Here is a 22,109-nt window from a genome sequence, read left to right as displayed (position 1 = left end):
CGAGGACGGTTCAAGACACAGAGCTCCCTTAGGAGATGGTTTTCACAACTCCACTGGTTCACATTTCCAGCAGCATATATCTCCTGCACTGTGTCAACCACACTGACAGCCAAAAAAAAATTACTACTAGTTGATCTATGCAGTTCAGAGATCAGGATTTTCATAAATTTTTCTTGGCTGCCAGCACAGTGCCCACAGCACAATCTATGCACTAACTAGAGTCCAAGTACATTACACTAGATACTGTATTTGCAAAAGGTCCAAGAACCTTTTTCTTGGCAACCTACAAATGGCATGGTACAAAGTGACAGGTTTTCTTGTTTGTTTTCTTTTTATTGCCTGCAACCTTGAATAATTTTTGAGTGCTGGACAGTTAACAAAAACCCTCTGTGAATTCCTAAATTTTTGGGTTTGTTTTTCCAAAGCGACATTTTATGTATACACAAGTTACAAATATTCCACATGTATGCAAGCACTCTGCAGTAATACTCTCCTTACATTTAAATGTCACTGTACACTAAAACCATTTATTACTTTTGTCATGGATTTTCACTTGTTATTATCTACTGTATGTTCTTTGATGGAAGAACTGTTTTCTGAAGAATTTCAGTATGGCACAGTAGCTGTCTTGGTAAATTTGCTACAGAGGTAAAAAAAAATCATGTATTTTACTTTGACTTTGATTTCTCTTGCAGACTAGATATGAAGATAAAAGTATCAAATTACTGCTACAGATCTGCTGTGTTTATCTACAGAGAAGTGAAACTTAGTTTTTGCCAAATATTTTCTGCTGCTGGAAGACACAGTTTTATGGTCACATTTTATCCAGTAATTGGAACATTATGTATCATGTCTAAAGTGCTTGAAAACTAAGCTCCCAAGAATTCCTTGTTTTCCCCAAGCGCTACTTTTAAATTTTACCCCATTTTAAAAAGCTGCACTTGAGGCAAGTAGGTCAATCTTAAATTAATCTAGTTAAAAGTAGTGCACTCTCAATTTAAACTGGTATAACACTCTCTTAAATAGGTTTAGATGCACTCAGTAATTTCCCGGAAAAAAATATCTGCTTTAAAGAGGTTTAAACTAACTTAAGTGCATGTAGCCAGACAAATGTGAAATCAATTTTGATAAACTAATGCACTAAAGCTAATAAGGATGCCCCTTTCAATTTTGGTACAGAAAGACAGGGCTAAAGAAAGAATTTTTTTGCAAGCTACTAGAAAATTTACAGCGACAGTACCTATCCCAGCCACTTCCTGGCAGTGACTTAGAATTTCATCACAGTGATTTGAAATACTGCCACTGAAGAAAGTACTTGGAAAAGATTTTTGTTGAGGGTTTTGATAATACAATATTGCCAAAGTACTGCCACTCTTAGGAAGAAGTAATGGTCCTTTTCTCAGTTTAGTTACATCATTCATTGTCCATAAAATTTTAATTAAAAAAAAAATGATATGTCAAAAATATACATAACCTAAATGGATTGAAGTAATGGGAACAAGGAAATCTCTCTCTCTAGCCTCAAGTCTGATATATTAAGACTTCTTCCTTTTCCTTTTTTTCTTCACTTCTTTCTCTTTACAGTTGTGAAGTTCAGAAGAAAATAAGGATTTAAAGTTTTTCTTAATGTGTCGATTTTTCAGGTAGTTATGTAACTTGATTTTCATCTGCTGTTTATTCCTTGCCATATTTGCATTTTTAAGTATACATTTTATGAAACATTTTCCTGTAATAATCTTAGCCATTCTGATTTGCTATTCCTGAACATTGTTTCTTCTTCTATCATAGTTGCCAAGTGTTACCAGAATAACCTGAGTTTTAACTGAGTCTGCCTAGGAGCACAAGATACTCCATATGAAGCAACCACCCTGTTCCAAAAAATTTGCAAACCTAAGGCTCTCATCTCACACTGAAGTCCAGATAGGCAGATCATAAAGGAAATGGAGTCTACTGTACTTTACTGAAAAGGTCTACTCTCACAGAACAATTTGAAAAATAGTTGTCCTAAAAGAACAAGGGGAAGATGACAGCTGACTGAAGGAAACCTACAGAACCAACGCATGAACTTTGTACAAAGTATTTGAAGAATACAATTTCCCAACCATTCAAAAAAACTCCAAGCACATTTTATCCTCCAGTATCTTCCTCATTCCTTGGCAAAAGAAATTCTATCCTGGTTTCCACTGCTTTCATGTGATAAAAAGTCTCTTGTCCTTCCTTCTGGTCAATACTTCAGAAGGAAGTACTACTACATCACCGGCAGCACCATGGATGGAAATTCAGAGAAAATGCCTCAACAGCTCAGCTGGAGTCGAGGTACCAGCTGTACTCTGCTTACAGGGTATTATGAAAGCAAAGAAATATATCATTGTAGAAAGCCTGCAAGTATAAAATTGTATGACAGGAGGTTTTTTCTTTCCATTAGTCTTTACTCCTACAAAAGCCTTATTCATTCTTCAGAACGAGGGAGGAGCATAGATCTTTTCCCAGGACATGATTGATAAGATAACATGCCACTGAAGTGAGAACAAAGGAAAGCAGCAATGCACTGTGCTGCTGACGTATTTATCTTACAACTGTCCTTTCAGTCTAGAATATTATTAAACTCAAGAAAAACACATGAAAATCAACCACACATGATAAGAAGTAAAACACCAAATCAACAAAAACCCAAAGGATCCTGCAAGTCAGGATAAATTACTGTAGAAATTCAGAATACTGACTTTGCACGATTCTTTATTTAGAATGAAAATTGTTTTAAAAAGGACAGCAGTTTATGAAAGCATCTCAAGAAGTTGTCTGAGGTAGACTGCATGTAAACCACTGTCATTAGACTAGAAGAAAGTGGAGAATAAGGCTAAAACTTTTCAAGAGGATCTAATTTTTTGCATTCTTGCTGCTAAATAACCACTTTGATCTGTGTTTTAAAACCTCTGGAATACTAGAAGAGGAATCAGAGAAAATCAGCCCTTTGGGGTAAGAGTTAATTTAAAAATAAAAATAATATTGCCGAACCTTTTTCCCATTCTACTGGATTTCAAATAATATGACATGAAGGTGACTATTGGACTACTAGAGCAATGAATCTTTAAAGAAAATGACACTCACCTGGGAAAAATGACTCATAGCTAAGACCATAAATATATTTTTCAAACTTATGCTTTGCAGTGCTCTGAGGCTCAGCTCAAAATGATATGAAGCCTAAGAGAGCTGTAAGTTTTTCTTTCCTGTCAATCCCAAATGGCATGCTTGTCTTCTTTTTCCACCTGGAAATTTTCTCCAGGCACAAAAAAAAAAAAAAAAAAATCCGGCTGAACCTTCAGGATTCCTAAACATGAGCCAACACAGTACAATAAACCTGGCCTACCTGATAAGTGGTAGTCACAAATCAGTTAAACAGACACTCTGCATATACAGATCAAATTCACGTATATTTCTATTTCTAGAGTTACAATGACAACAGACTTTTCTTTGAACAATAGCTATGACCTAGAATCCACAGTTCATACCATTTCAACAATGAAACTATGAGTTGCCAAAATCCTTTAGAGAACTTGCATTGCTAAAATGTTTATTTTAACTATCGTGTATTTTGCACAAACCTTACAATTTTGTACTGTAAATATTCCATTCTAACAGGAATATGTGTCCCTCAAACAGTATATGAACACACCAAAGTACATAAGTTATTAAATTTGTAGAAAATATTCCAATGATGCCTATTAAACCTTAATGATAAACCTTCATTAAAAACTTTTTATTATAATAGTTCAATGTTCTAAGATACATAAAAGAACAACTTTAGAGATAGTATAACCTTACTTTTACTTGATTTTTTTCTTCAAAATATCTTAAAATTCATTATTACATGAAATATCTTTTGAAAACTTGTCTACGAAACTCAACCTCAAAATGCATATAAAGACATGAGTGCCCTTTAGGACTATAAAAATTATTTAAGTTAAAGGAGAATGAAATAGTCAGAAGTTCATTCACTTTCATACAAATTATCCATATATGGAACCGCTCCAAAAGAGTTATCACAATTTAAATTGATATCTTGACTTCAGTGTACACATACTTGTAGATTTTTCTGAGCGCTTGAAGTAATAACTCCAACCACAAAACATTATGTGCAGTGTTGGTCACCAACTGAAGCACATAAAAGCACCTTAATTTACTCTCACAGTGCTGTGACTGACTACGTACCTGAACTGCACCAACAGAAGATTCCCACTGGTGCTCCTTTGAGCTAAAAGTGTGAAGAGGGCAAATATGACCTGTGTAATACTACAGATTTTGCTCCAATAAGAATCTAGGGCTTGGTTCACAAGAAAAAAGCTTCTTGAACCCATTCCATAACTAAGGACTTTCACAGTGCCATACATTGCTCTTGTTTCAACTGACTCTAGCACAGTAGAAATATTGTACCATTGGAATAGTCACAATACCGCATTTATACTCCTGAAATATTAAAGTTTTGTTGTAAACTCCAGGCTACAACTCCTGCTACATAAAAAGCTCTGAATTTTACTTGGAAGATCTCAGGTGAGAAAGGGAAAGGAATTAGATAAATCCTCTTGTCATTCACAAATTGAGTGTAACACTGAAATACAAGTTCTGCGCTTCTTGTCATCTCTATCATCTTTTGTATGACAGAAACATCCTATCTGTGCATCTCTGCATCTTCTTTGCGTGCCACTGTTTGCTGAAGAGACTCTCACAAACTCTATATAACAGGCTTAGAGAGATCTTATAGGACCACTGAAGCTGGCTGGAACCAAAACCTGTCACAACATCAAACACGGAGTACGTATACATAAAAACTCTTCTCTGATACCATTTTGCAGCAATGCAAAGGCTAGCTTTAAATCGGGATTCCTAGATAAAGGCATTAATTTAGTTACATGAGCTTGAAGCTCAGCAAGAGTCAGATTGTATGTCTGTGAATAGTAACTTTAAAGAGTATATTTAATCTTGATTTGGCAAATTTCAGGTATGTTAAGTGTATTATGCAGTCAATTATTTGACTATGGGGAATGTACAACTTAAGTAAATTGGACTTGCTGGAATCAACTATTCCACAAGGCATTTAACAGTTGTTGGGAAACACTAATTCTACTCTTGGTATGGTATCTTTAGATTTGCCTTTAAATGCTGTCACTGCATCATCATAAATAAAAACTGCAGACGAGGTTTTACGTACATTGATATGCACTGTATTGGTGGGTAGCCACAGTTGTTCTTAACCCCTCTTCTATCACCGCCAAAGAATATTCCACATTTTCCCTAAACCTAAATAAGATCTATACGGCAATAAACGTCAAAACGAAAGTAGTTTATGTAAATGTTCAACAGAATAATGTTTGAATGAACACAAATGTTCCTAATAAAAATGCAGTGTTTTTCAAGAAACACATGTTTTTGTACTGCATTACATTTAGACATATCCTCTTCTGCCTCAGATCCAAAGAGACCAATCAATTGAAGATATATATAAATTAATGTGAACTTAGGAAAGAAAACTATGTGACTTTAGGGACAGGGTAGCATAGCAGTAGTTCTGTTAGCTAAAAATTCATGCCATTTATTTATTTTGTTTAAACTTAAATCTTCTCTTACCATCATGATTGGGATTTCCCAAAGTCCATGGTTCATCTGAGTCAAAATGAGTGTCTCCCCCAATTCCTGGCCCAGGGAAATATGCATGAGCCAAAAATCCTCCCTCCCCATCAAAGGGAGAACTGTCTCCATGAAAACCTGATGCAAAAATGATAGTAATATCCACGTCTCTCTTGCCATTTTCTAATTCAATATAAGGAACTTCTTCAAATGTTAAGGGAGTTACATTCTGCCACACATCGAAGGCACGGCGAATGGCTTTACGAGTTTCAGCATCACCGACTTTTGGAGTGACGTTCTTTATGCTGAAAGAAACAGAGACACATTACACAAAATAAATTTAACAGAGTGGTGACACTGCTAATTATTATAAGATCTGTGCTTTTAATAAAATGTGCTAGTCTGGTATTATATGATTTAGAAGAGCATTTTTGAACAAACTGATGCAAAATTATGGTGTCAATCTACTTAGCCCTTTATGCTAGAACTTATTCCATGTTAGCTAGCTTACTCCCAGCAGTACAAAAATCTTATTTTTAGAAGATTAAAAATATTTTTAAATGAAAAATGCTTAACAGTGGTATAACCAGATTAATCAACCACTGACTGTTTACCTCCTGGACCACAATTAGAATCCATCACAGCTAAAGAATGGCATGTCCTTTCTGATCAAAAGAAAAATGTTTTCAGTTAAATGAAATTTTCATTTCTTAGTGAGTTCATTAACAAAAGCAGAGCTCCATACTGTGACCACCAACCAGTATTCACAAAATCCTGTTGCATTTGTTACTGGATAGAAAATTTCTTATCAGAAACAAAGCCTTCTGACTTCAATACAGGCTAAGATACCCTTTCATGATCTGATTATAAATCTTTTATAAAACTGTATAATACTTCAGACAAATAATTTTATAGAAGAATTATGTGGTAATACTGAAATGTGTATTTAAACAGAAATTTCAGTCTCCATTACTTCCTTAAATGACACACATAAGAGAAAGGCAAAAACCCACCAGAACTGAAGTTAAGTTTACTGGTATAGTTATTTCTAAATTTTAGCAGAATCATCTTTAAAAAAAAAAATCCTTTTTATTTCCATTATGGAATTCAAGAAGGGAATGCCAATAATCAATTTCAGACCCATCCAATTTTCTCCATCATTTGCACTCAATTCATATGGCCAGCAAAAACTCTGTGAGGTTTGTGTCTGTTTGAAACTGATGCAATCAGATGCTCTTTGTTCATTTGACATCTGCTTGACTGAATACTGAACATACATTGCAGAAATTACATAGTTTTAGAGTATATGTAAGATTTGTGTAAATTTACACAAAATGGCATGCCAAATGAGAACATTTATACTTTCATGAATCAACCTTAAATGATTGATCCAATTGTGCATTCCATGTCCCTAACTATATGGAATTTATATTCATATAACTGGGAACGAATATTTCAAGTCTAATTTTATAGATTTTACTTCACTTATACCACACTTTTTTCATAGGTTCACATAGAAAGTGTAAAGTTATATATTTTGACTTCCATTCAGAAATACTATTTTATTGAGTCCAATAATGCTAGTCTAGCCAAAGCATCATTTCTTTTTAGTATGTGTTTATGTTCCAAAGAGATATTAGCATAGCTTATAAAATAGTACATTGTAGAGGATCCCCTGATTTCCTTGATCTTTTGTTCCAAAGATGATTTAACCAATCATTACATACTTGTGCCTATTCTCTTTTTTGCCAGGCTTGTAACATTCTGACTTTCTGTCTTATTCTGACTTTCTCTTTCACACACGTGAGCTTTGAGAACATTTTTCCTCCCTTTAAAAAGACATTTAAAAAACATTTCTGCACTGCAAAGCCATTACCTTTTTGTTGTCTCAGAGAAATGAGAAGTTTGAACTCTTTAAATCTCTTGTTATAAGACATTTTCTCCAGTCTATTAAATATTTTCTGTGATTTTTCAATGTTCTTTTAAAACTGACTCTATCAGAACTACAAAGTACTGCTGTACAGATCTCTCTGTCAGAGAGAAAAAGTCATATAATCTGTAGGCATAACCTTATCCTACATGATGTAAATGCCATGTGATTTAAAGTGCTTTGTATGGTGCCTTTTCATAATTATTTACTCATCAGTAATTTTGTGATCAGTGTTGCATTGCTTTTCATGTGATAAAAAAAATATTGGACATACTGAACCAACTACCAGTCCTTGCAGAATTCCACTCTGAAAGCTCCTTCCTTTGTGAAATACTTTTTTTGAAATGTTTTAATTAGCAAGTTCATAAACTTGCTAAGTTCAAAATGTGCCCCTTGAGAAAGTACAGCATTTTACAACCTGACTGTCATGTGACACTAAATCAAAACACACCACAATGGGACACTTATACTGCCACTACAAAAAACATAACAGTTCACCTGTTGCCATACTAAGAATGTCATTTAGAAGGGTGGCAAATGGGCTTTAGTCAATCCTGCCATGTGCTCTCTAAGGCACATGTATTGCCTTAAGCACATTTAATTGAAGGATTAAAGCCTCTGTTATTTGCTATGTATAATGAATACAGCAAATGAATCAACAGGCTCTCATAGAAAACAGAGTCTAGCAAAACTGAAATATTGATGTAGGAAAAGTTCATTTGAAATATACAGTTTGCTTTTTAATTTTTTTTATTATTATTATTTAGGAATATTAATAATTGGCCAAAGTCACACTTTGGTCTTAAGTAAACAGAATAAAAGGACAGTCTTATGCTGTTATATGTGAAATGAGGAAATGTATAAAGACATATTAGAGTTTTGTGTTGATGGTAAGTTGATTAAATGGTCTAAAAGGGTTTGTCTCACACTTTAAAACATCATTTTATATTTTCTTCCATTTTCAGTGCATAGAATTAAGTTTTAGTCATTGATTACAATTGAAAAATTGAGCCATTGCGCAAGTTTCAGATACGCAAACTAGAGCTGACTACCTGCAACAGAAGACATTTTCCATGGGATTCATCTATTGAATTACTTTTGAAATAGCATCCTCCATCTCAAGATTCATTGTAAAGCAATATTTTTCAAAGCATATTTTCTGTATTAAAACTAGAGGGATTTCTGGCTTCCAAATCAACATTCTGGAGTGGGCAACACTACACTGAAAAATGTTGCTTCTAAGACAAATGAAAGAAATCAGTAGTTATTCCAACATAATGTTTTTTCCAGAAAATAACTGTCCATTTTAATTATGGTGTTGATCATACAACCTCCAAAGGGGAAGTAAAGTAAGATCAATCTATATAGACAGTCTATCAATCATCAGAGATAATAGGGTTCATCTTTTAAAAGTCTTCAGTTTAGACCTATCACTGCTATAGCAATTAAAGTCACATATGAGCCCTTTTCCTATTCCATTTAGCACAGTCACCTAAAATAGGTGTAATTTTGTCTGAATCTCTTAAATTTAGTGACCATTTCACAGAAAAAAGATTCAAATGAGAGAAAGATCCAAAGCTGACCTTGACCAGACTGGCAGTGCAACTTTTTTATAAAGAGGTTGAAGAACACAAAATTCTTTTACAAGTGAAAGTATTTTAGTAAACAAAAAGGGATCCATAAGATGAAACATTGATGTAAGTTTTTGCAAACTAATAAATGGAATGATATTTTGTATAAATGTTGAGAGCTGTTGTTCTTAAAGAATCACAGCCATGTATAAATTGATTACGCTTTTCTGTGGTTATTATTGTTATTTATGCATGGCCATCAACCTGACAGTTACTATAGGCATTATAGCTTTAAAATACGTCTTGTACAATGTCTTTACCACTGATATGCACTCTTCACACTGTTATTCTATTTCTACAGATGCCTGATGAATCTTGTTTTGCAGAGTGTTATTCTGAACTTTTGAGTCCTATTGATTTAAGGAAAGCTCTGGGTTTCCCTTCCCTTCCCCCACCTTCCCCAAAATATCCTAAAAAAAAAATCCATGTTTCAGTGACACATTTTTGGCTGCTACATAAGCCCTGCAAGACTGGTAGGATATACCTCACTTGACTGTGTAAAATCAGTCATCTGAAATTTAAATACAGCACATTAAGTAGTACATATTTACCATTAAACTTCACTATTTCCTTTTTTCCTTGCTGTGTTGTCATTAAGAGAGCCTACTGTATTTTTATGTAAATTGGTACAACTCTGTATATAAAATCAAACCTTCTGAACCAAGCTAGATCCAAGAGGTAAGGCTAAACAAAAGCTCAAAATGCACAAAGCTTATTATTACTGCTTACATTAGCAGTAATGGCCTCCACAAGAATTGTAATAACTAAGTCACAGATTTCTTCATGGCCTGTAGACTTTGATACTTCTATTCTCCACTGAGTATAGTAAACACTGTTTTTAAATCAGTCCTGTGCTCCTTAGCCCATCAAATCCAGAGTACAAGATTAGCCATATCTTGCTAACTTGTTGTGCTGATTAGACTGGATACTAATGAGTGCTTTTAGAATTATTAGGTAATACAATGATGCCAGATGATATTTTAATTTTTTTAGAACAAAATTATATAAATCAAACATTAATGAGGAAAACATTTCTACAATGCCATTTCTCTCAAACATTCCAAGATTTTCTTGGAGGAAAATCACATATTGGGATCTCCATCCCAAAGAAGCAGAGGGCAGGCAAGATGCAAAAGCAGGACATTCAGCTTTATAGGTAGGAAGATACAGTTCAGAGTCCGTTTGAAGTCAGTTATAGATGTGACTATATCATATTTGATATAAAACAGATAAAGTAAAATGAATTGAAATATTCCATAATTTTTAATAATTTTTTTTATACCACTGCTAGTTTTATTGAATTTAAGAGATTACCTCTATTCAAAGACATATTTCACTTTATGGCATTGTTTCTCTAGAAATACTTTCTATTGAATTGTTTCATTAATCTCTCACTGATGTGGGTTTTCATAGCTTCAATTCTTTCCAGTTTCACCTTGCTAATTGTTTGTAGCTATAAACTAAGAACATTATCCTGGTTAATATAGTTTCTGCTTAAACCTAAATCAGAACTATTACTTTTGATTTTCTGTGACCCCAGTGAAAGTCACTGCTGCCATGCTGGAAAGAATTTATAGTAATCCTGCCTCTTCATTTTCATGGATAATATTCTTCTCAACATTCATTACAAGGAGATGAGAAGCAACAAAGATGAGATTTCCAAGATCCCAAACCAAGATTAGCAAAATACAGGATAGATAAATGCTTTTATAGGAAAGATGTGTTAAATAGTCTCATGTCTAATTTACAGTTATCTAAAATCCATGAAATGCAACATAAGCATGGAATGTTTTCTAAATATTACTCTTTAGTAGTAAACTCAAAAATCTTGTCGATTCTTTGAATCAACAGTTTTTCAAAGTTTTTTCTTTATCCAGTGTTTCCTTACTTTTCAGTGTGGATTTCAAATACCCAAGAAAAATATCTCTTTCATATTCTACACAATATAGATCATTTACACCATAGAAATTACACAGTCTGTTGCTAACAAACCGGATGAGACTTTTCATTGCATATCAAAGCTCCTAGCTGGAATTAATTCATTTATCTGAACAGCATAAAGTTAGACCTTTCCTAATCTTTCATGTTCACCAAAGATGAATCTCAGGATGCATTTGACTTGTAAAAGGAAAACTACATTAGTCTGGGGCTTGATCCTTTGTCCTCAGAAGAAAAATATTAAATTATTTACAGTGGTTTTGAGATTAAACTATTGACTATCTACACCTAAATACCCTGCACAAATTAAATTATTTCATATTGCTGATCCATTGAATTTGGTTTTCTTCTTCCTCAAGATAGAAAAAATAAATCAGAATGACTTTTAAATTATTTTTTATTTTACATCATTATGGACTCTAAATAATGGTTAGAATTCAAGGTAAAGCTTTGATCTTTAGAAAGTATTCTCAAATTTTACTTGCAAAAATGTTTTATGGATTGAATAATCTGAGCAGTTGACAAATGGTTGAATTCTAGAATATTCAAATTATGAATAGTATGCCCAGAATTCTGATGGAGAGGGCTTCATATTCAAAAATTCTTTGTCTAAAAAGGGCATATAAACATTTATATTCTATTTTTACAAAGTGGTTGCTTTATTGATTCACATTGTTGCTCTTTCTTTAAAGTACTGGATTACTTACTTCCCTAGCAAAAGAGAAGGTGATTATTTTTTTTTTTTTGAGAAGCATGTATCTTTGTAAATATCTCCTTGAAGAAAATGTAAAAAAATAAACAATTTAAAAAAAATTTCTTTAATAGCTTTCATAAATTTCTTCTCTGATTTTATACAATGTTCAATTCTTGTATAACCTGAAAAAACCTAAAACGGTAAGGAAATATTAAGATTTTATCATTAAGATCTCTAGCTTTTTCTGTAATGGAGTTATAATTTTCATGTACTCTAGACATTCTCCTTCACACCTGTACTCCTCTGGCTGGTAAAAAGTTTCAAATATTTACTTTCTGTTACTCTCTTTATAAAAGTCATGTTAGTATATGACATACATACTAATAATGTTTACAAGGTATACTGGCACGAACTATACCAGGCAGAAAAGATACAATGAGCTGTGTTAACTTCATTAGAAACAGAAATTCTAATAAATATCCTATACATCAGTCCAAATAAGTAGAAAAATTCATTCCCCGAGGGAAAGAAAGTATAATTAATGTAGCAGAATGTCCATTCCACACTGAGATTCCCAATACTGGAAACTGGTATTTCAGTACTCACTGTGCACACATTGCTTTCTAAGAATAAATATCACCTGAGTCCAAAATTCAATATGTGGTCGAAAGGACATAATTAATTGGTACTAATTCAAAGTGTAATATCTGGCCAAAAAAAAGACATAATTAATGTAAATTATAATTATATATTTTAAGGTGCTTCTTTGAAGCTCTATGTTGAAATGTTGTGAAAGTGTTTCGGCTTGAAAATTTACATGTTGAAAATACGGAAAAGTTCTAGGGTGGTAGGGGAGTGGTGAGCTTGATTTTGATGATGTTTGTTGGGGGGTTTTGGTTTTCATTTCCAGAAAATTCTAAGATGCAGCACACACTGAAATGAGGGAGAAGTCACCCCTTCTGTGGAGGAATTACTAAACTTGCTTAGCAGGCACACTTCAGACTACAAAGTTCATCTGGCAAGGAAGGCACAGAATGAAGGTGGAAACCTGCAGGTTATAGAAAGACTGAGAAGTGGCACTGAGAAAAATGGAGCAGATAAGTGACACTAAAGATACGATTAACATTTTAGGAAACTGAGAAAGTTAAAGTGTCATTCATTTAACAACTATTAAGCCTGAAGCAGGGAATTGGTGAGGAGAAGCATGTAAAGAATATTAGGTTTGGGGATTTTTGGGGGGATGGTTTTTTGTTTATTTGTTTGTTTTGTTTGTGGGTTTTTTGTGGGGGGTTTTTGTGTTGTTGTTTTGTTTTGTTTTGTTTTTTCCTTATTTGATTTTAATTACTTTCTAATTCAGAAAGATCCATCTTATATTTTTTTATTCTAATCAAATTTGGGGTTTCTACCTGAAACGTCTTTTGGACTGTAATTCACTGCAAAAAAATACAGACTTATTCACTTCAAAGCTCTGGTTGATTGGAGGTCTTGTCAAAGTGAGAGAGTGAACATTTTTGAAGAGGGAAGGCAGGAGGTAAGAAATTGCTATAAATTCTTCAAAGTGAGAAAGATTACTAGATAATTGGCACTTAGTTTAATACTGGGCACCCTTGTTTGTTATTTTGATGAAGGTTCTAGGTGACAGTATAGAAGATAGGATATAGAAGTGATAAGATTTAGACTGCTGGAAAAAATTCTGTAATGAAATAGAGAATCAGACTCTGTACAAAACAGAGAAACAGAAAACCACACATATTAGTAGATGGCGATGCATGCCTTCTCATAAGAGTACACACACTACATTTAAGTTCTAAAGTGCAGATAAATGTAAAGTGCTGTGGATGGGCATTCTCATTCAAACCAACTATGCGTTACGTTTACATTAACAATAAAGGATTCCAGGCAATGCAACATACCAATCTCAAAACAGTCAGTTCTCTATTGTTTGATATTATATCAGTGTGTAATGTCTAAAATAGAATTCTCCAATTCAGTCAAAAACCATAGGATTGACAAGGAGTTACTAATGAAACTATCTTTTCACCATGGTATGAAGAGCAGTCTATATGACCATTAGAGCTTATGAACTTAAACTTTAATACTTGTATGGGTTCATGGATAATGGTACCAATTAAAGAATTTGAAAACTATTTTATCCCTCAGAACTTACCCCTGTTGGTATTACAGGAATCCATGATGAGGCTGTGTAATTTTTCCAACAGGCTGTATTGGAATCCTTGGTTGGCTGACAAATTATGGATTTTATATTATATACATGACACTTTCTTTGGTTGACAGAGCTCTAGCAAGTGCATCTTGAAAGTTTCCATCTAACTTTCACCCGCAAAGCTCAGTTTTGACAGTAGACACACTGTGCAAACTACTACTCAAGAGTTACACAGATGTACTGCCCCAGACACATCCCTATGCCCATCATCATGTATGAAAGTCAGTGACTAAACAAATTATAATCAAATTAATTTGTACTTAGAACAGACCCATAGGCACCTACATTTTGCAGAGACTGACTCCTTTCAATAACCTATTTTACATATCTAAATTAGAGCTGTGAGTTTCATTACAGCACTCCTATCTTCAGAGCAATGTTCCCTGAGAAGTTGCCATGAGTTCAAAGGTAAGGTTAAAGACATACTGGGTGTTAAATTGATGCTGTAATTTTCAGAGAATTTACCAGCTACTAAATACATGCAATTTTAATCCAAGAAAATAACTTGGTTCTTATGTAGCACATACATACTTGTAAGAAGTATCCAAATTAGCATTTTTATAACATATATTAATAATAAACTTCTCAAAGTATTGAAAAATATTCAGCAATCTATATTTACTTTACATTAAAAGTCATCATTACTAGTGGCATTTACATGCCTATATGAAAACCTTTAGTACCTGTAAGTGATATGCTTGTGTTGCCATTTCTGTCCTGTTAAAGCATAGCGTTTCCGACGAATGTTAAATTTGGAGTTACCTCTTGTTTGGTCGGGCACACCACATCGAGGCTTCTTCATCCAGCTGCAAGAAACACATAAACATATAACATCTGAACTAATAACTTTTTTTTTTAATTCACGATACTAAACCTGCTAATTTTATGATACCATCAAGTTATTCTATCTTACTCCCTTTCCACAAAATGAGAAATATCTCATTGCAAGTAAGTTGATTTTAATCTCCTAGCAAAGGTTTTTAACTCAAGAATTGTGGTTAACAATATTTAATGCTCAAAATATTTATTATTATTAATATGAGCATTAATATTTAATATTCAAAATCAAGCTGAAAATGTCTAAATCACAAACAACAAAAATTACCATTACAACAGCACCAGACTTTCCACAGAAGTGCTGTATTTTTACAGTGGTCTTCAATATTTCAATGTTTTCCAATATTTCAAAAAATTTGAATTTGTCAGCATTCAAAATATGTCATAATTAAAATGATATCTAATTCAAAAGCTTAAATTGAACAGCAGTATCACTGAACTGTTTCTCACTTGTATTGTTAGGTACTATATAATTTAAACAAAACTCAGCTGAAGTTATTGTTTTATATGAGCTGATATCTGCAGAACAATTTACCATCAGAAAGAGAGCAAGACTGAATTAATTCACTGCATAAGTAAAAGACAAATCTCCTTTGTTATTTTTCCAATTCATTGGACTATATATCTATCATGCCAAATAATTACTTATATAAAAGCCAGTTTTCCAATGGCATTTACCAGAAGTGTAGTCATATCCTATAGTCAGGCTTGCATGAACGAATTTCTGACCATTAAACCAGCATTGTTTCATAAATAAATGTACACACAGCAGCTGTACGTACGTATGATTGGATGACAGAAAAATAATTTGAAATGTCATCTCAGAATGTAGATTCCTTTAAAACATGCACAGGTAATAAAAAAGTCAAAAAAACATGCAGTCAACCATCCTTAATCTCTTCCAGTAGATACTCTTGGTTCAGTGCACACAAAATGAAGAAACCATTTAGTTTCAATCAAAAGAAAAGTAGAATATTTGCGGTACAAAGGAGATGAGAGAGAGTATAAAACTATGCACAATGCAATGAATCATAGAATGGTTTGGGTTGGAAGGAACCTTAAAGATCATCTAGTCCAACACTCCTGCCATAGGGAAGGACACTTTCCACTAGGCCAGGTTGCTCAAAGTCCTATCCAACCTGGCCTTGAACATTTCCAGGGATGTAGTATTCACAGCTTCTCTGGGCAACCCATTCTAGTGCCTCACCATGCTCACAGTAAAGAATTTTTTCCTTGTATATAACCTAAATCTACCCTCTATAAGTTTAAAACCATCTAGAACTACATGCCCTTGTAGAATAAAATCATTGCACTGTAAGTTTTACACCTGATAATACAAGACAAAACACACTGAATGTATTTTTTAGAGATGAGCTAGTCAAATCCAGTCAAAATCAGCCTCACATTTTCATAAATGCCTATAAGAGGTTTAAAAGTACAGTTAGACTTGTACTGCAGGTATGGATATATATCAAACTATTTTTCAAATGCACAAGTAGGTGTTAAGCTCACCAGCCTGTGGGAAAGTCCAAATTTCATTGATTGTACCAAGATGGCGTGGCCCCCCACTTGCTCTGATAAGGACTATAGAAGTGCCTGCAAAAATTCTGATGGGCGGCAAATCCATTGAGTAGATTGATTATATAAGTGTGGAAACCAGAACTCATGAATTCAACTGCCTAAACTGAAGATAGAGAGTTCATAGTTACTTGTTTCAAATAAGAAACTTAGAATAATTTGCTCTAATTTCTAGTCAGAATAGTTCTGCATGGCACGTAAACCAGCTGATTATTATTGATATATTTACAAGGAAGACAATCTTCTTTCCCTAGTTCCTGCAAAGACCATACTGCAAAAATCTATAAAACCTTACCCCACCAGTATTTGCTGAAACACCCTGCAACTTTACTTTGGGTTCCCCTAATCTTTTAAATGAAGTTTAACAGTTCAACAAAGTAGACATTAAAGATTTTTGGAATGAAATATTATTGAAAAGTTTAATTTGCTCTATTAATGAAAGAAAAATGAAGGAAAGAAGTAGACCTCAGTTGTAGACCAAAGGGCAGCTACATTCTTCTTAGTAAAATGATATATTTACACTTCAGCAAATGAGATTAAAATTGGCTCAGACCTTCAAAAACATTTAAACACATTGTCAGTAATACTTTTTCACAGTGCATGTTAGATCAGTATGCAGCATTTTAATGGCAGGGTATATATAAATTATGTTGTTGAAACTGCACACACACACACATTGCAGAAAAAGACATAAATGTAACAAAAGATCAGTGTTCTCACCTTAAGGTGATATCACTACATCAAGAGCAAGAGGCAAGGAATAAAGCAAAATCAAATAACTATTACATTTCATTAGAAACACTGTACAACAATACTGTATATAATATGTAATATATTGCTTATAGTTGTGTTGTTTCAAGGGCAATGACTTTAAAGCCATTAAACTAGGCCTTCCCCGCAAAAAAAGTTTACATTATTTAGTTCAACTGATGAAGACCTGTTTTAATAACAGAGTTTGCTCACTAGAACGCTAGGGGCAGATAAGAGTAAATATTCCATGCTGTGAATTTAAAAATAATTCTTTAAAGCCATTATTGAAATAACCTCTCAAGTTATGTCAAAAGATTCAATAATCTTACAGAAAATAATGTTAACATAAAATCTTTTACACTTAAGAATTGATACCAAAAGTCAAGAACAATAGGTAACATGGATTCAAAAGTCAACATTGTATTATCTTACTCGAACTACTGACAATTCATTTTTAACAAAAAAACCCCACATAGCCCAAAATAAATTGTTATGAAATTCAAACAGTCACAATTTATTCTTGCATTGATTTTGAAGTAGTATGTACCTATTAAGAACATTATGTTTGTATCTTTATTGGTTTGGACAGGTAGGGGATGTTCCAAGTTGTCATGATGTCTGGCCCACTAATATTCTTACTGTTTTTATATGAAGTCTGGGACTACAGTTCAAACAATGCAAATCCAAACATAAATCAAATGGAAATCATTGCACAAGTTGTTCTCTATCTTTCAGGAAATTATCTTTATGCAGAATTTAAGGAGAGATGCAATTTGCAGCTGAAGAGTTGGACCATCACCAAATCCATCACCTAGATCTTAGCTGAGCTAAGTTTAGCAGTTAGAATTTTAAACAAACTATGGCATGACTAATATTGGAGTTCACTATTTTCTACCACAGAAATGAGGCAAAATGTTAACAACTTCAGGCACATAAATTTTCCTTTTAATTTTTTAATATGTTAAAATATTTTTTTAAACAATAATTGTTCTCACAGTTGCCGGGAGGAAGACTTCTGTCAGTAGTAATCATTAATGCTCATGACATTTGGCATACTTAGTGCATAATATGGTCTTCCTTTTGGTGGGGGGGACTGACAAAAAACCCATTGATTTCTATTTTCTTCCAAATATAACTTCTTTTAATATAATATGATTGAGGTCTTCTATGTTCTTGATTGCTTGTTGGAGTTTAATTTTTTAAAATGTTTTTTCAAAATGTTTTTGAAGTGTTTTGAAATGTGTTTCATTTTAAAAAGGTGCATACAGGTAATGACTTTGCCTTGCTTTCATCTATTTGTTTTTGAACTTGCAGAAATCTTTTATGCAGCAGCCCCTCAAAATTAATATTTTATCAGTACTCAATAAAGAGGCTTAATTGTGACTAATGTTCTCTATCTGTACACTGTGTCACATCAAACTCCTCTCTTAGCTCCATTAGTTTGAATCGTGAGGAGCTATATATGTCAGGAAAATTTAAATGTTTTAGTCTCACAGAAAATCTGGAAAGATTAAAAGAAAAATATGTAGCATGACTGGATGCTCTTTCAGTAGAGTGAAAGATGAAACTGATCTTCTACCTCATAAGCCTTCAGGAAAAAATTTTGTCTAACACAGAATCAAAGCATTAAAAAGTCTACCTTTGGTTAAATGCCCCACTTCATTTATTTCTAATCAAAATTGCTGCTTAGGTTGCACAATGGCTTTGTTGTTGGGTTTCGGGGGTTATTTTGGGCAGAGTTATATTAAAAAAAAAAAGGAAAATAAAAGATAGGATTTAACTTGACTTACTGCAACTTAGTGGTTGGAAAAACTGTAGACATTTATTTAAGAAAACTACTGAATTATACCCTTAAATTTCTAGTCAGGAGAGATAAGTATGTTTTCTAAACATCTTTACTTTTCCCTAGTGTAGCCTGCTATTACAGGGCTTTGCTTGCTAAGTAATAGTAAACAGTCAAAGAATGATGTAAGATATTGTATTTCAGCCCTGTTACTGATGATGATTTCTCTTCAAGGCTTCTCATTGGATATTTCTTGATGTATACCTTCATACAAAAACATTTACTAGGAAAATAAACGACTGGATTAATTTCAACAGCTCAGAATTTACTCTGACTGAAAGTTAATATATAAACAGCAGAGAGTGTACATAAATATCTTAAGTATGAATCTTGAAGTAAACTTGGTTTACTCTAAGCATTAAAATAAGCATCTTTCCATTTATTTATAAAGGGTGGCATTAGAATAAATGAATTCTTTATTATTGCTCAGATTTAGTCAGCATCCCATACACAACCATTTCCTGTCTATACTAAGAAGTTTGCAACATACCTCCTTAAACTGCAAAGGAAGTTTTGGAAATAAACATGCACAGCAGCTTTAAGAAAAGACAAAACCTTCTTTTTCTACTTATTATGTTTGGTTTAGGGATGTGGGAGACCAGGATTGCAACAGTGGCTCCAGTTTCAGAAGTGTCCTTTTCCATGAATCATTGATTTTGTTTGGTAATATATAAATGAACCAGAGAAAATACTGTGGCACTCTATGCAAATATCATAGAGTGCTTCCACTGGCTTTGCCTTGCCATAGTACTTGCACTCAGAACATCTTACATATTTATATGCCAATATAATGGTATTTCTTTCTATCACTCACTTTTTCTTATCCCCAGAAATAGATATGCATCATGCTTTTCAAGACATTTGAGAAAAAAAATTAAAAATATAACAAAACCAAATGGATGCTGAGTAGTAGGGGGAAGATGAATACTGTCCATATTTATGCATACCAAAATACTCATTGAGGGATTATCTTTTTTCAGAGCAGCAAAATCCCCCCAGGAGACTTTTGACATTGATGATGCTGCAGGACAATATTTCTTTGTTAGTATTCCCAAAGTTGGTTCCTATCAAGTTACTACTATAACTTCTTTTAATTGTTTGTCCTTCTGAAGACAAAGAGGCACATCATAATCTCTTCTCAAGATGTGTAAGAGAAGGAGGTAAATCCTCATGCACAAGATGAAAACATGTTTTTCTTTTATGAGGTTCCTGCTGTACTCCTTACTTTGTAATGCCAGCATTGTTAGTGATCACAACATACTAATTCCAGAGAAACAAATGGTCAACTGTCACATATTTCTGGCCAAAAGAGTATATATATTTCCTGTGCAGATGAAAGAAAAAATTATTTCAAACATTTACAAAAAAATCTCATAAATGAACGATTAAAAAAAATATTTATCCTTTGTTATACAGTCATATCTCCCAAGAATATTCACAGAATGATGTGAACTAATTGTATCAGTTTAGTTTAAAATGAGTTTTTTATTTTGTTTTCTTTTTTTTTTCAACACCAATGTAAGTGTTACAAGTCCTTAAAAATCAGTTCTGTTCCTAACTCGACTCAAGTTAACGCAACTCCAAATATGTAAGTAAATGCAGCATTCATCCAGCATGAGTTACATGTATCTAAGAATTGCAATGCATTAATATACCTTTCTGTGTAGAAGAAAATCACACATCAAAAAGTCTGTAAGATTCCATATCTGCCAATTTATAAAATTAATGTTTTGGACTGCTTAATAAATGGATTTCTTCATCACTTATATAGCAAAAGAAGTGAAGACAAGCTTGTTTGCCAAAAAAAATGTAATTAGCAAACATAAACCGCTTCCATTTGAAATTAAAGTTTTAGGTTGGTTTGGGTTCCTTTCAGTTCTCTAGCTGATACTCTACACGAAGCAACGTCCTCTGCTTTTCCTTAGGCTACTGCTTCCTATCTTCTCTGTACTGCTCTGAACAGACTATTTTACTTTTAATGAAATATACTGTCTCTTACAAAGCTGCTATTAACGTGCCTTTAAAAAAGGGTACTAGTGACTGGTATAGCAGCACCCTCCCTCAAAGATCAAACACTGAAGCTGTATGAAGAGTCCAGTCTTTTCACACTGCAGACTGGACCACAAACATACTTTTGAGCATGGCTCTCTCAAAAGGTGTTTACTGCTATAGCACTGCATGTTTCAAGGTCCTTTAAATTCCTGAACTGAGGGATGTGTGATCAACTCACCTCCCCTTAGGGTAGCCACAAAATCTGCTTTGCTTTATTGCTTTTCAATGTAATAGTGTATGTGTCAGTGGAATAAAATGATTTTTCCAGTCCAGCCAGCATTTTATGTAGTCTCTTCCCTAAACTCTAAATGATAGAAAAATCATTAATGTCAGCTACTTTACCATAAAAGAATAACAAAAGATGACATATCACATGGGGGTTGGTAAATAGGAATCAAACGAGGACTTCTTTTTCCCCCCAAATAAGCATCTTAGAGTAGTAGAAACATGAAGTAAATGTTGGATATGTGGTGACAGTACTGTTGATTATTGCCTGGTTTTCAAGCAAAGTAACTTCTTCTAAAGTCATAAGACAATCTTTATAGCAATTTAACTGAAATGACTGCAACAAGCACTTCAAATCACAGAATCAGAGAATCATAGAATAGTTTAGGTTGGAAAAGACCTCAAAGATCATTGATTCCAGCCACTAGCAAGGCACTGCCAAATCCATCATGAAACTATGTCCCTAGATACCACAACTACACTTTGCTGGGCAGCCTGTTCTGTATGCTTAACAATCCTTTTGGGGAAGAAATACTCCCTAATATTCTGTCTAAACCTCCCCTGATGCAACTTGAAGCCATTTTCTTTTGTGCTGTCACTTGTTACCTGAGAGAAGAGACCGACCCCACCTCACTACAACCTCCCTCCAGGTAGTTGCAGAGAGTGATAAGGTCCCCCGTGAGCCTCTCTTTTTTCAGATTAAATAACCCCAGTTCTCACAGCCACTCCACATGACACTTGTGCTCCAGACCCTTCTCCAACTTTGTTGTCCTTCTCTGGACAAA

At 33.7% G+C, this 22,109-nt stretch overlaps 1 protein-coding gene across 1 annotated transcript in view; it reads right to left on the bottom strand.

Annotated features, from left to right (window-relative positions):
- Window positions 1-22,109, bottom strand: part of MMP16 (matrix metallopeptidase 16) — a 173,951-nt gene that overhangs the window by 58,229 nt on the left and 93,613 nt on the right. Inside the window, exons 3-4 of the mRNA XM_027896672.1 lie at window positions 14,723-14,845; window positions 5,623-5,927 (exon numbers count right to left, since the gene is read on the bottom strand). Of these exons, the coding sequence (XP_027752473.1) occupies window positions 5,623-5,927; window positions 14,723-14,845 (428 nt within the window). The remainder of the gene's footprint in view (window positions 1-5,622; window positions 5,928-14,722; window positions 14,846-22,109) is intronic.

Source organism: Empidonax traillii, unplaced genomic scaffold (genome assembly GCF_003031625.1).
Source record: "Empidonax traillii isolate 1590-97213 ecotype Southwest subspecies unplaced genomic scaffold, ASM303162v1 scaffold509:size578255, whole genome shotgun sequence".
NCBI lineage: Eukaryota > Metazoa > Chordata > Aves > Passeriformes > Tyrannidae > Empidonax > Empidonax traillii.
Note: the sequence above shows the minus strand (reverse complement) of the source record. Positions and strands in the feature narration are given on the sequence as shown.